General features: G+C 41.7%; 1 protein-coding gene across 7 annotated transcripts in view; it reads right to left on the bottom strand.

Annotated features, from left to right (window-relative positions):
• Window positions 1-370: 370 nt before the first annotated feature.
• GRID2 (glutamate ionotropic receptor delta type subunit 2) overlaps window positions 371-16,111 on the bottom strand; it is an 818,982-nt gene continuing 803,241 nt past the window's right edge. The window contains exons 15-17 of one of the 7 annotated variants that reach the window (XM_083458633.1): window positions 12,073-12,313; window positions 8,768-8,845; window positions 371-3,082 (exon numbers count right to left, since the gene is read on the bottom strand). In XM_083458633.1, coding sequence (XP_083314759.1) covers window positions 2,660-3,082; window positions 8,768-8,845; window positions 12,073-12,313 — 742 coding nt within the window. In that variant the 3' untranslated portion in view covers window positions 371-2,659. Of the gene's footprint in view, window positions 3,083-8,767; window positions 8,846-10,327; window positions 10,508-12,037; window positions 12,314-16,111 lie in introns of those variants that run through there. The other 6 variants (XM_083458636.1, XR_014515533.1, XM_083458635.1 and 3 more) reach the window with 6 other exon arrangements.

The raw sequence follows: 16,111 nt of genomic DNA, 5'->3' as shown, positions 1-16,111 counted from the left end.
CGAGGCATTCGTCTTGCGGGGCACCACTGTACAGCTGCGCTGGTTGCACTACTCTAAAACCGACTCTGCTGAAAAGTAAATCAGTCTCAGAGAGCAGGATTTTTTAGTGGAATAATCAACAGGTGGTGTAAGGCATTGAGTACCTCCTTCTCTACACACCTTTTAAGCTTACCCTGCAAATGATCCCTTGGCATTGCATTTGTGTTGCCTTGGCAAACAACGGACTGGAGCCATGCATTTGATAACCTTACACCTGGCTCCACCCCTACCTGGCTCCAGGTATACATGCACTGGAACCTTGCAGAGGGTATGCTTGGTGGCCGTGGTTTCTTCTCGCATACAGGGTAGTCGAAACAAGCAGAGAGGCAAGTTTAGAAAACAATTTTATTAGACAAATTATTTAGACAAATTATACACAGAAAGCTCTGCCACTTGTAACTGAGGCCTCCAAAATGTGTTTTGTGTATCAGTATAATAGGCAACACATTGAAATAATTGGTTTATCACTAAAATCACTGCAACATCTGGTATATCCCTCTAGTTTGTTGTAAAGAAATTTCTTTCTGTCCTTCTTCTTCTTCTTCTTCTTCTGCTTCTTCTTCTTCTTCGAAAAAGTCAGTTGTGTAGGAGCTCATGAATGTTACAAGGGGAAACAAGTTGTGCATGCTTTTAAACACTTGTACCCTAGAAACAAAATGGCCTTTTGCATGATAAAAAAATTGTTCTGCCTTACACAGTAGACAATATTATGAAGATTTCATACAAAAAACAGTGACAGTACAAGATGCTTTCCCAGAACAGAATTAAGCATCAAAATAGAATAGATCTGAAGAATATATCTTGAAATTTCTCCTAAAGCAGATCACCTAAGTTGCTTCCTATAATCAAGGCCTAGTCACATAATGGAGTTAGGTTAAAATAAGTATTAAAACAAATTAAAAATAAAACACGGGATAAGTTGGCTCGCTTTCTACTTAATCGCATTTTAGTTTTTAAGGATTACAACTGAAAGCTCATTTTACAGATCTAAACAGGTAAGAGTGTTAGCTTCAAAAATGCCGCCGTGCCAAAGGAGGCACTGTTTTCGCCGTCAGTTTATCGTTCTATACAATTGGCACTCACGTCAAAAATACATCTATAATTGAATATGTAATAAAGATTTAAACAAGAGATCATTCTTTTTTGTTTTCCTCCCCTCTCCTTTATATTCTTGGAGTAACACAGGATTGCAATTAAGGCCACACCAATATTTCTCGACCGCTGCCGTCCTCAAACTCTCACACCACACTTGCAATGATGGATAGTATTGATTTCGAAGAGCATTTATTAACCTTCCTTGATCTGTTTTTCAAGCCCTTGGGAACTGAAAATCAGCTGTCCCTCGATGTATATGTGTGTGTGTTTTTACCTACCAGTTTTTCCCATTTTGTCAAAAGTAATTCCAAAGTAATAGATGATTAAGGTTACCCTTAAACACAGCTGAATAGCCAATGCAAAAACCTAAATGAATGAGTTACACATCTAGGTACAAATGTTACATTGCCCTGGATGTTCTAATAAAATAAAAGGCATTAAATATCAAAGAATGCAAATAACATTAAACCACCCTTCCTTTTCTTTGCGGAAAACCCCCTGTCCTGTACATCTTTCCAGTATACAACACTTTTTTTTAACTAAAGCTTTATTAGACAAATTGCAATAGCATCAGCTTCCGTTTTATTAGATATATACATGAGTACATATATATATACATATACCAAGGTATATGTATATATATATATATATCTATGTATGAGCTACTAATTTATTTAACAGAACAGAGGATTCTGCCATATGATACAGTTTACTGTACATAAGGAAAAGAAAACCTTTGAAACACTGTACAATCACATAAAGGTCATATGCACTGTTGCAGTGCAAAAAGGAGATTTAACTGTAGTCTTTACTGGCATAGCAATGGCTTCTTGAAATCCTACAAAATTGCATTCTCATATTAGGTGGCCTGAATGGTCTCTCCCTTCTCTTTCCCCTTTCTCTCACCACCCCGCCCCAAACTGTAAATACTGCAAGGTTTGCCTTTGGTCCACAGTTAACAGGACACAGAACAGCAGTGAAGCACTGGAATGGATGCAGCAGAACACAGAGAAAAGACTGAAGTTATTGCAATTGTATAAAAACTCAAAGGCGAAACAATACAAAGGTCTTTCAGTGAAATAACCCTATATATTTGATATAGGTTCAGTGTCCGTTTCCTTGTCTTCAAGTTTATGAAATGCTGTACTAGTAGAATGTTAGGGAAGTGGCAGACCTGTTGGTTTTTTTAATGGTGGCTCAGTTGAAGTTACTTCAGAGTAATCCCACTGGCCAGAATGAGTTGATTTGATGGTTTACAGAGTTGGGGCCATAATACATTCTAGAAAGCGCTTATTCCAGAGACACACCAGTTGAGCTAATGGAGCTACTCTAGAGGAGCTGGACTGAAAACCATGGCCTCAAGTAGAGAGAAAGCGAAAAAGAGGAGGGGAAGGATAGTGAGTTGTTACTAATACTCCTGATTTCTTTTTAAAAAGTTACATCCATGTTAGTCCCACAAATATCACAGCTGCTCCTCGCAAAGGGAGTCCTAGAAAGAAACAGTGACAAAACAATGTCTGAAGCTTTATATGGAGGTGCCTCGGTCTGGGTCGTTACCGATGTTGAGCCCTAAGGTCGGAGTTGGTTGATAGGGAATTGAGGACATCGTTTTGATGGGACTTCTGAAAAAGCCCCCATTCGGAGCCCTGTGCCTGAAAGGGCCAGTTCGGTGTTCAGGCACACTGCCAAAAGAGAATCCAGAAGCAGCTTTAGCTGAAAGCGTACGACTAAGAGTCTGGATCTGTTCTGGTATGAAGGTTGTGGTAGTGATATGAGTGTTCCTGAAGTCACTGATCTGCTCTAGTGCTTGACGCGTGGGCAAAGTATCAATGTCCAGGGGAGTCAAGTCTATAGATGAGGTGGAAAACTGTTTATGGGGGCTCTCGTCATCTGTGCAGAGGCTGTTCACACGTCTATGGAGGTGCTCCAGATCAATTTCCTTGTCATCCTGGAAGGCAAAAAGAGGAAAAACAACAACAACAAATCATTCATTCCCACCTTTTTCTAGACAAAAAAACCAACAACAACACCCAGAAAGATTTTCCACAGAATAATAATCAGAACTATTCAAATAAAGAAAACTAGGCTTGCTGCACATCAGTTAAAAATAAGAGAGGCTCAATAAGTCCTTTGCTGAACCAGCTCACTAGTTTAAGCAAAACTGGCAAAAATGGTGCCTGACTTTACAACCGCCAAGGCAGAATGCAAATAATCTGTGGTAAATCTTACTTACAGGGTGAGTTGTGTGATTTGGATGGCATACAAGTGCACTCTCCCTTTCCAAAGCGTTCATCTTTACAATTTAGCCTCTTGAACATCTGGCTGCAGATGTTGCAGAGAAATGCTTGTTGGAAGATGAGGATTTGGAAGTAGGATGCTCATGATTTAGACCAATGTTACATGGATAAGAATGACTTTTGTGTAATGAAGATGAAACACAGTGAAGTGTTGAATGACTGGAGAAGATTGTGAGAGCTGCTTGACCACACATTGCAGTTTCAGTGTGATGTACTCTTTTGTTTCGCGTTGGAAGGGCAGTGCTATAGTATGACAGTTTAGGCAATTGCCTTTGACTCCTTTCAACTCTTTGCCGGCTCTGGGAAGGTATTGGAAGTGAGAGGACATAAGTTCTAAGCAGTGCTGCTATCTGACATCACAAGGCCCATGTCCATCCAATCACCCTTAGCTTCCCATCCATTACTGTGATGGGTATTTAGCTATTGATCCACAAAAATAACAGCAACCAAGCTTAGGGTCAAAACCAGATTGGCTCAGAATAAGTTATTGGTACTGGCAGTGCTAGATTACTCAATAGGCAGACTAACTGCATGCTTAAAGGTAAAAGGACCCCTGACCATTAGGTCCAGTCGTGACCGACTCTGGGGTTGCGGCGCTCATCTCGCTTTATTGGCCGAGGGAGCTGGCGTACAGCTTCCGGGTCATGTGGCCAGCATGGCTAAGCTGCTTCTGGCGAACCAGAGCAGTACACGGAAATGCCGTTTACCTACTTGCACTTTGATGTGCTTTCGAACTGCTAGGTTGGCAGGAGCAGGGACCGAGCAACGGGAGCTCACCCCATCACGGGGATTCGAACCCCCGACCTTCTGATCGGCAAGTCTTAGGCTCTGTGGTTTAACCCACAGTGCCACCCACGTCCCTAACTGCAAGGTTAGGGCACAGCAAAATAGGGGCACCCCACTCCAAAAGAGACTATTTTTTAAAAAAATGATGTTAAATATTTCCCCCCCCCAAAAAAATTGGAGTGTTGAAGTAGTCATTGTGGGAAATATCAGAACTTTGTTAGACTTCCTTACACTCCACTCCAAACTCTTTGCTCATTTTACTGTTCTCTTTTTATTACTTATCCCCCCTCAACCAGGAGGTGTCATCCTAATGCAGATAGAAACAACGTGAGGAAACCAGACACTGTCATGTGTTGCACATGAGATACATGCATGTATGTTTCAACACACATGCAAATTTTGTGCAATTTTGAAAAATAGAATTTTATTTTACAACTTAAAAGTATTGTTTTTATTTTGAAGTACATATGGCTAGGGCATCGTAATCTTTTCATTGCTTAGATACTCTAAAGAACTGAAACATTCTCTTGGGAATTTTTAGCTTGGATGCAATAGAAATGTTCAACAGAATTATAGCTAGCTTTGCAATCAAGCTTGTTCCCCCACAAAGAAAAAATATATCTATAAATTAAATGAAAATTTGGAAATGTCAGCAACAAAATTTATTTCTGTAGAAAACCAGAATCTCATACTTTTTCTCCATCCCTCTTTACATTCCATAGAATTCTCAGTAGCTTTATTAAATATGAGAGACTTAAATTTATCAGCTAGAAGTTTAGATATTTCAGGAATATAAATACGCGGCCAGTCAGTCCCTTCTCCCTCCTCGGGGAAAAGCCCGCAAGAGCCAGGTGGAGCGTGTGTGCGGCTCTTGGGGGCTTTTCCCACCTGCATTCGCTCCATAAGATGCACACACGTTTCCCCTTACTTTTTAGGAGGGAAAAAGTATGTCTTATGGAGTGAAAAATACGGTATATTGGGTGGAATTCAATGCTGTGCTCTTCGAATCATCCTGACGGAACAATCCCACTCTTCTCATAATCCACTTTGGTGAGCTGTTCTGGAGGTTTCCCCACCTCCCACCTTGAGTCAGTTTTGAGGGGGGCAGGAATGTGTGTGTGTGGGGGGGGGAGAGAGCAGGGAAAGCCCCATTGCTTGAGCTGAACTCCTTGTGCAGGGCTTCTGCTGTTGAGGCTGGTTAGCTGAATCCCCCACAAAACTTCTAATATGCCATATCCACAAAAAATGTGGATTTGTAGAAAATAGCTTTGGCAACACATCTTCCACCCTGTTTGACTTTATGACAACCAGTTCGCAAGCTGGTTTGGTGGAAGAAATGTTTTAGAATAAACAATGAATTTGAGTAAGGTTGATGGAGTTTCCAGCAGCTTGGCCTAAGAGCTTCAAGGCAGCCAGACTTTCCTTCTAGGTGTTAAATGGAATACAACTCTACTTTGAAAATACCAAGACTGCTAATTCTTTCCCCTCATAAAGCTTCTGTGACTTTTTATGGAGCATTTCCATATTTTGGGTTGCATCCAGTGCTGCGCGAGGGAAGTTCCACTCATGCAATGGGGTGCATGGGTGTAGCCAGGATATTTGTTAGTGGGGGCAGGACTTTGATAGAGGGGGCTGAACTGATGTGATTGGTCAGTTAGTTCAGTATTTCTATTGTTTTACTTGATCGGGAGGGGACAGCTGCTCCTGGGCTACACCCATGATGGAGTTTCCCTTTATTTCCTCTCCTTGAGTGCCCTCAAAATATTCTTCAGAGGGTCCTCCAGCCCCCTGGAGCAGATTTTAAGGGTGTGCAGGGGACTCCAGGGGAAAGCTCTGTTGCACAAGTGGAAGTGTGCTCTGCTAGCAGAACAGCAGAGTTTGGCATGGCCCAAGTGGCTTTCTAGATGTTAACTGTGATGATTGCTGCTAGTTTAAATGTGCAGTAACAATCAAACAGCCAGCAGTGGCAGATCCAAACCACCACGATAAGAGGTATCTCTTCTGTGAGTTATTGCCTGTGTATAATGGGGTCTCTGGGAAAGCTGATACCTGGAAGTATCCCAAGTATCACTAGCAGTAGGCTTGTCCCTGTTCTTCCTCTTAGGGCCTTTCAGCATGACCAGGATTATGTGTGTAATCACTGTGTTTTAATTTCGCATTTGCGTGGTCCATGTAATTTCCCTCAAGGCCGTGTTCTGTTTAGGGTGGGGCGGAAGGCTGAGTGCAAGAGACACAAGGCAAACAGTACAGGAAAAATACGGGGAAATGGAGACAAAGATCATGGGGAAATTGTGGAGGGGGGAACTGCACAAAAGACTATTAGAGACAGGAAGTACTGTGTGCTTTGTGTAGAATGGTCATGGAGAAATAAGGAAAAAATTGTGAGCCCTTGAGATCACATGCTGAATTTCACATATTGACTGGAACAAACTAGCAAGATCTTTGCCTGCTGTGCTCTAGTTTGCTGCTCCTTTGAATCGTGTTGTCTGAATAACAACAACTCAAAGCAGCACCTATTGGTGTTTTTTGCTGAATTTTCAGTAGGGGTGGGAAACCTGTGGCCCTCTGGAGGTTGTTTGATTCCTGCTTCCATAAGCTCCAACCAGCATGGTCAATGGTCAGGCATGATGGGAACCGTAGTCCAACAACACCTGGAAGGCCACAAGTTCCTGAGCTCTAATTTAAATGGAAAAGCTCTTATATTTTGAAATAAAATGTGACTCATGTTAAAACTCATTTTTGATTTAATATTTTTGTAAGTAATGCTACATGCCTAATTATAGTAGTTGGTTCATTTAGTAGCAGAACATGCTTATTTAGTACCAGCAGTACTAAATATTTAGTACTTATTTAGTACATGTATATGCTTAATTGAATACTTTGGAAGAAACAACATGTTATCCTATTTAATATTTTCTGGTAGTCAATATGCCAGAGATTCTGTTATTCACTTGGCCAAAAGCAGGACTGCAGTGATTCCACTGAAGTTACTCTAAAATATGATGACTTGCTCATATTTTTCCTTGTTTTGTTTTCAAAGCAAAAATTTCTGCAAAATCCCTGCAAAATTCAGTATAAACACCTGTATGTTAACTCCACTAATCACTGACTAGTAACATGTAGAAAAGTAAACAGAAGGATGAAGTAATTATAAATAATATGCACTGAACACGTATTGACTCTGTACTGTGTGCGCTTTCCAAATTAATATTCAGCTTTGCTAATATAACCTTTTACAGAAAGGTGAAAATCAAAAGCCCCCTTCTGTGTTACTTGTTCAAATGGGCAAAGGATGGAGAACGGTAATATGGAGCCAGGGCTCTGGTTCATCCATTATTATGCATGGATCCCCTTGCCTCAAGACATGTAGGGTTCTCTGGATCCAGGAGCCCTGATTGTAAAGGTGTGTGCATTCATGAAGGTTTCCCTGCCTCAGACATCCATGGTAATATTAGTGTGGATGGCAGAGGAGAAGCAATGTACAATCAGAACCAGAAGTGTAGTTCCACAGTCTCTTTCTACATACTGGAGGTCTTTTAGAGGTCTTTAAGCAGAGGCTTGACAACCATATGTCAGGAGTGCTCTGATGGTGTTTCCTGCTTGGCAGGGGGTTGGACTCGATGGCCCTTGTGGTCTCTTCCAACTCTATGATTCTATGATTCTATGATTCTACTTTTCTACACACTTCAGGTGAGTAGCACATGAAAGGGGCCAAAGAGCACCAGGGGCCTTATTCTCTAGTTACTATTTTTTTCACTAGCTGCATTGTTTCCCCATTTCCTACCACATCTTTGAAGTGGTTAAACTTAAAGAAACCAGATCCTCCAGGTATTTATCCACGGGAAACCTAACTGCACATACTAATTCATTTACAAATTTAGAGCCTCATGTGCCCAGTGTTGTGTGCATGGAGCTCCTGTATGTGCAGGCGTCCTCATTAACTTACACAAACGGCAACTCTGCACATGTATCCTCTGTACATAGGAGATTGCCCCTCTGGTGAGATAATTTGAGAAGATTGAACTCCTAGTACGCATTGGAACCTTCATGTGTGATTCACCTATATTCACCACCTTTATGATAAGAGTTTAAAATCCCATCATCACGTAACTGTCAGTCTGAATATATAGATATATACATATTTGTACTATTTTGTTCTGAATTTCCATATGTGAAAAAGAATGTGGTTGATGCATTATCAACGTGGCTGGTCTTCCGATGGTGACAAATCATATGAGTGCCGTACCATGTGGTATGCTGCTTGTGTGTAGCAGTATCAAATGTGGGTCAGGCCAGTATTAACCACATCAGTGCAACCCTTCATTTCCAGTCTCTTTGTGTGTGCTGCATCAACATATTTAAAATTAGCCTGCATCACAAGGGGTCCACTTCACACAAACAACATGCCATACAATATGGCAGCCATAAAATTCTTGTCTTGGTGGGAACCACACTGCACTGGTACAAGAAATGTGGGCCTACGTTTGAAAGCTTGCAACATTTAAAACAATTAGTTGGTCCAACAATAGATGAATTAACTCAAGACTGACCAGATTTTGACTCCAAAATTGTATTTCGTCTGGAAATATGCACTGAAGATCCCCTTCATCCTTTGCCACGCTGTTAATCTTTCAGCATAGAAATAAATTTACAGTGACACTCTCAATACTTACACTAGTCATGGTGAAATCCACTTTTTTATTTTGGCCATTACTGATGTCTCAACATGTATCATTCTGTGATGGCAGAGATGTCTCGAGACTTAGCAGTAATAGTGATAGAGGTAACAAAGTAAGATAGGCTCTAAGTCTGATAAGTGATAAGAGATCTGCCTTAAAAGGAGTTACTCTATGACAGCCTACTCAGTCTCATGCCCTCTAGATGTTTTGGATTACAGTTCCTTTTATCACTGACCATCGACCATGCTGGCTAGTAATAGATGGGAGCTGCAATCTGACAATATCTGAAGGGCATCAGGTTGGGGAAGGCTGCCCTGTAAAATGCAGAACAGCCATGAGCTAAGACCAGAAGCAGGTAAGAGGAAAACAGTCCAAATAATGGTCCAGTTAAGCAAATTGTATAAAATTAGAATATTGCCACCTTCATTTTTCATCGTAGTTTCAATGTTGGACCTGTAGCATTTTCACAAGTGTTGCTAAGAACACCCTTCCTCCCTAAAACTACCCGTTTTGAATGTTGTGATGGAAGCTAGAAAGTGGGCCATTTTAATATAAAGGTGACTCAACATTGCCTATTTGTTTCATTTGATTTATGGGCAAGCCATGCAAAAATCCATTTGTTTCTAAATGTCTGCTGCCCTCCCCACAGTGCCCTGTACTAATGTGCTGGATTGACACTAGGTCAGGGGCATTGTGGGTGATGCAAAATGGTGCCTAGACTGGCAAGACAGCTGGTGCCATGGTTGCTTGCAGTGGTAGGAAAAAAAGAAGAAAATAAGCTGTACTACTGGTTTTGCTAATGGGGAGACCCATCCCCAAGAAACCTTTGGAGAAGTTCTTCTCTGCCTCTTGAAAAATACAGTGAAATAGCCCCCCACCCCAATTTCCCTGCCACAAATAGGATGGAGAATTTTGAGAGACCATTTGCACACAGTCAACGACAATTGTGGTATTAAATTAGTACTAGGGCATGGACTCCCTGACTAGGCTTCTGATTCTATTACATCCCAAGAATGGCTCAACTGAAGTGGTACCTATGAGCTCCAGAGGTCCTATTGAGCTCAGAGACATTGCTGTTTATGCTAGGAGTAGACAGCATGGTGGCCTCCAGATGTTGTGGATTACCACTCCCATCATCTCTGAACATTGGGCACCATGCTATCTCCCCTTGGTTTGTATGATGCCTGAATACTAATTTCTAACATTAAATTCCCTTACTTGATAGAGTCTGGCCTTCATTTTATTCAAATTTGGTATTTTGTGATTTTCTTCAGTGTCACTGCTGAGTCTGTGACATTACAGAATGATACATTATCTCAGCTGATGTCAGAATGAAAACAAGGGGAAAGACTTAGGGGTGATATTTGCCCAAACGCCACCCAATGACCCACACTCCACCCTCTCAAGACATCAAAATGAGACACCACTCACAGGATGGTTTGTGCATAGCTCCATAAAATGATTGCTCCTCTTCTTTCACGTGTGCCTTGATCAACAGTGAAATATTCAACAATGCAGACATTTAAATTATCACCAGGCTTCAGAGTTTACATCCCATTGAGATTAATGGGGACAGGTCACACTTCTCTCAGAGCTATTGTTTAAGGCTGTCTGCAGACACAAGCAGACATGACTGCGTGGGTTATTTTGGTTCACAGCTGGAAAGTTATATTCACAACCATAAGGTAAATTTTCAGTACATTTTTTTTTTAAAAAAAGGAAGAAGCTTGCATTCTGGAGCACAAGACAGCAGCCCAATATGACTTCCAATTTTGGGTTCTGTTGCCCTTCTCATTGCCCTTCAGCCAATGGACTGAATGGATGATAAAATGATTGTTAACATTGGTTCATAACTGTTGCAGCACTGAATGAACCCTGTACCTTGGATAGAGGGGATATTCAGCACAAATTTCCATGTGAAGTTCTAATTTACATAAAACTTCACTGTATAATGTGAACTCTTTTAAGACTCAAGTTGCAAGCCAGCAAATCATGATACAAAGGACCATAGGACCACTTTACAGCAAGGGTTTACTTGCCACCACACCCAAGCTGAAATGTTGCAACATCTGAAATACCTAAATGGTCCTCCCCTTTTCATTCAGAAGTAAGTCACAAGGATAATGTTCAAGTTCCTTCTAAATAGTAGACTGATTGATCAGACCCTATGCTTGCTGGTGCTGCTACATTCTCCATTTTTCTGTACTCTTACTTAAAAGCAAAGACACACATGTGCCATGATAAACGGCAAGCCTCCTTAAAAAGAATGATTCAAAAGTGGAGAGACACTACACCCAAACAGGCTAGGAAATAGACTTAAACATTTCAGTGCTGGTTAATCAAGCTCTAGTTTACATTTGATTCTTAGATGATGGTGAGGTTTATAGATGCACACCATTCTTTTGAGTGAGATGCACAGATGGACTTTTGCAAAGCAAATGAATGCCTATTAGGGCCATTCCACACATTATGCAGAAACAAACTTGGGTTTGCAACACCTAGTGCGCTCAATTAGGAGCAGCAGCCAATACACTTCACTGATTATTGTACCTGGATGATACATGTGTCTGCCAACACATGTTCATTGCATTTGCATGTTACATTTTTAGATGTACACTTAAAACAGTTCAGGTGTACATCCGAACATGTAATTGTGAAGTGGCCCTTAGATGGTGTTAAGAATATGAAAGCAAATGAGAATTTTTTTTTTCTTGCAATGATTAAAATCACCAAGGGCTGGTAACAAGAACCAAATTTGAACCCAGTGGCTTGGATACAATGAAACCACCATATGGCCAAGGTGGCCCTGGGGCTGGTGTTTCTCAATAGCAGCCTTTCCTTCCAAATTGAAAACTTCTTTTGAAACTGAAGGGGTTTCAGAAGCCATTTGAGGTATGATATTGAGGTCTACTATCCAAAGGGGTAGAAGTAAAACAAACCCCACTGGGCATATCCAAGCACACATAAAGTAGCCTTTGGCTCTCTCCCCCATTACAAAAATTGAAAAAACAGTTCTTTTAGATCAGTAGTGAGGAACTTCTGGCCCGCAGGCAATTTCCCCCCCACATGTTGGTGATTAAGAGGGATATACTGCTAGAAGGCTATAGTAAAACATTTCAGAATACACATTTTCCTTCTCACCTCTAGTGCTATGATGAAATGGAAGGGTCTCATACCTCTTTTGAAGGAACCCGCGAGCCTTTTCTTTTATTCCACCATGTTTCCAACATTGCAATTAAACAGGAGAGAACAATCCCAGCAGCCAGTATGCAAAATACACCTGCAAAGCTCTTTATGTCCAAAGCTCCTCCTTTATATTTAGGGTCCACGGAGGAGTACAGGTCACACTGGCCATTCTTTGGCCACCACTTATGCTTCAGTAGGTCCATGTGTCCATTCTGCTGAAGTTCTAGAATCCTTGGGGAGAAATTACAAGAGTCATTCAAAATCTCATTGGCAATAATGAAGAATTCCTTACACAGCTGTACAGCCCAAGCCCAGACTTTCCCAAGATGAAACTTATGCTGCTCAAAAGATCTCATATGCGTGAAAGCAAAAATATCCCTGAAGTGGCTGGCCAAGCATGCATTCTGATATCCAGCTCGTATGACTTGAAGGAGTCTCACTAACAAGTGCTGCTGACAAATTAAAGTAGCACCTCGGTTTACGTTACCCTTGGGTAACATAAACTTCAGGTTGTGAAAGTGGCACCCCTGGAAGTGTGCACATGTGCAGAAACGGTCCCTCCAGTTGTGGAAAGCTTGGGATCTGATCGGAGCTCTGGAATGGATCCTGCCCGCAACTGGAGGTACCACTATATTAGAGGGCTGCATCTATGGCTGTCCCATGACATCTGTCTAGAATGTAAGAGAAGCCTGCTGGGTCACACCAATGGTCCACCTAGTCCACAGTCCATTGGAAGCCTGCAAGTCAAACATGAGCACTGCAGCACTCCATGCCACCTCTTGTGGTTCCCAGCAAGTGGTATTCATTTTATTCATTTTCATTCATTATATTTCTGTGCTTCTTTTCACTAAGTGGCTTAAAAACAATAAGCAAGAAAACAGAACACCACAATTGCAACATAAACTATATAAAATAATTAACAAATCCTCAGTAAAACAACCACCTTCTGTAAAACACTATTAACAAAACAACTTTTAAAAAAGGCTATACAGCACAACCACAAGAAAAGTCATCGTATAAAACTCACAAAGCATGACAGCACTCATAATCCATATATATATATATATATATATATATATATAGGCAACATTAACAAAATATCAAAAACAAACCAAGCACCTGCTATCTCTCCCCACCCGCGTCACTCATTGTCTTCCACTCAGTTCATCAAAAGGCACATACACACGATACCTCTGACAGTGGAGGTAGAAGATAGCCATCACAACCGGTTTCAGATGGCCAGGCTGATGCTAAAAATGTGCAACTGCCATGTAGAAAGCAGTTGTGTGCTTTCATAATCCAGTCCTGAAGATATTATGAGATGTAAGCTCCATCTGAATCCATGGAAACGACTTCCGTATGACGGCCACAACCCACTGTACTATAATATGCATGCACCCCATCGAAGTTGCTGATACTTAAGCATAACTAACTCTGAGCTGGCTATGAGGAAAATGTGTTTAGGACCAGGTTTTAAGTCACTTTAATGATGCAGCAGGAAATGCGAGTGTGAAGTGTGTTGTAGGCAGCCCCCAAAGCACAAATGGTTTGATATGGAAGAGCACTGTTTCAACACTATTTCAGAGCATATCCTTAGCTTGACTAAGCAAGAGTGCATGGGGGACAACTGCCTTGAGCTGGCCCTCGACCACTCATTCAGCTGAGCTAGTCTTACAGGTTGTCATGCATCCCACATGGCTAATGGGGATGGAGGCTTGCTCACTTCAGTGGCATCAGGAGTTTATGGGAAGGAAGCCTTTCCCTGCCCTGACTCCCATTTTCCCAGCTACAGCGAAACACCTGGAATACAGTCAATTGTAGTCTCAATGTGCTCAAACTAGGCCATGCTTTAAAAAGCACTTTTATTGATTTTAAGCACCTGCTTAAATTTCTCTCATTGAAATCAATTGAGCTTAAATGCTATTTAAATTTAGCTCAATATACAGTCTCTGTTCTAGCCACTTGCTCCTGTGTTCTAAAGAACAACCAACTAAGGATTTTTTCACGTGTAATCTTTATTTTTCCAAATTGTCTTGTTAGGAAAAAAAATCACATGCTCTCTATCATATTAATGGTGGCATGAAAGTCTCTTCTTTTTGGCCTTGAATATGTGCATTTTGTCTTAGACCAATGCATTGCTCCTTTCTCTTTTTATACATTCAGTTACAGAATAATTGCTCCATTCTCATTACTAAAAAGCTGTTCCATTTGCCTGTATAATTCCTGATGACACAAGACATCTTTTCTGTAGGAGAGACTTTTATGTGTATGATACTTGAACATTAAGTTGCTCTTTGAAACAGAATTATGTCTAATTGTATGCCCACTAATGGATGTTAATGGATGGGAAAGATCTCTTTCCAGATATCAAAAATATGCACAATTCAGAGATAAAGATTTCATAACTAAGCAGAGGAGTTGTAGATATGGAAAGAGGCGATTATAACCTTCATTTAGGGAAATGATGTATCAAGGGAAATTACAGTAGAATAAAGGTAACGAGTCTGTCTATCTGTTCTGTGATACCAAAAGTAATATCTGATTTGCCCTTCACAAAATCAGTGGATGTTATTTCAGTCATTTAATAAGAGGAACTAATTTGTGCTGAGGTTTGTGAGCTTAAGAGAAATCTACCTCCAGACCTTTCTGCTGTACAAACTCTACTAATTTTCAGCGGGGTTTGTTTGAGAGAATAATGGAGGATGCTTTGGAGGATAATATTAGTCACTGAGAGCAGCGTTTTAAAGAGAGACCTAAGGCAATGTCAGCCTTAATTTGATAGCTAAGAACATACTTTTTTTGCAGTGTGCAAATGTCCCACAAGATGGCAGCCTCTACATAAAAACAATGCTCACTGCTCCAGCACTCGTGAAGAGTAAGTACATGTTTCTCAGCTAAGCAGCAAACCTGTGCATCATCACTTGAACATGCTAACACTTGTTTTTTTCTGAGCTATCAAGTACACCAGGTTCCCTCAGACTTTGGAACTGTAAACCCTTCTCCCTGCCCCAGTAAAAAACAACACCACAAAACTAGCTGCTCAGACTTTGCAAGCTTTAGTCCAGGGATAAGGAAACCAAAGGAACAAGGAGTAGGGCACAGGTACACTGTGGGGGGATGGAGAGTTGTCCAATCAGCCCCAAAGCTGGGGACATCAGCAGCATACATCAAATAATGGGACAGGGCTGGATCAGTGCTCTGAATATTCACAGAGATGGGGAAGTGGTACTCAAGTGATCCCCATTGCAACTGGATCTGTTCAGTCAAGACATCATGAACATTCTTGACATAAAGAATGGGGTATGGGATACAAAATTTTTCATGGCTTGCTCTGTTGATGTTTCAGAACCTTGTGCTTCATTCATATGTGATCTACTTCATTAGCACTTACTCCTGTTATGAAAGACTTGGAAAGAGTCTGGAAGAGCAATCAAACTCCCTCCCTGTTCTTGGCTATGGGGTGTATGTGTGTGTATATATATGTGTGTGGATTGAACAGGCCTCCCACCACCCATCACCAATCTCCTCCTTCTGTCTGTCAAATGTCTGGTGGGTGAGAAGCTTGGAGGTATCCCTGCTAGCAGAAACTCCCCAAGCAGGGTTTTCCGAGGGCAGAGAGTGGGTGGGTATGAGCTGGCCAGAGATTTGCTGCATCCTGAGCTGCTCTTGCTGCCTTAACCTAATGGCAACCTGGAGCTGATGCAGGGGCTGTGCAAAGTTGCCCTGTCCCCTTCTACTGCTTCTGCCCCACCAAGGGGTTTAGGGATTTAGATTGCATCCTAAAGCTGCAATACTATGTACACTTTCCCAGGAGTAAGTTCTATTGATCACACTGGCGGAGGAAGAGGACTGGGCAGCGCTATCCCAGTGGGGTGCCATTGCGGCTGTTCCCCCACCTGCGTTGGGCACCGCGCCCCCACAGGCGGTGTGCCACGCCCACAGGATGCACATCATGCCCCTGCGGGCAGTGCACCCACATCCCCAGGACGCACGCCAGCCCAGCCCCGGTGCTGGAGCATGAAGCTCCGC

This window comes from Podarcis liolepis (genome assembly GCF_965112155.1).
Source record: "Podarcis liolepis genome assembly, chromosome: 9".
NCBI classification, from domain to species: Eukaryota; Metazoa; Chordata; class Lepidosauria; order Squamata; family Lacertidae; genus Podarcis; species Podarcis liolepis.
The sequence above is the reverse complement of the archived record's forward strand: the minus strand, read 5'-3'. Positions and strand labels throughout refer to the sequence as shown.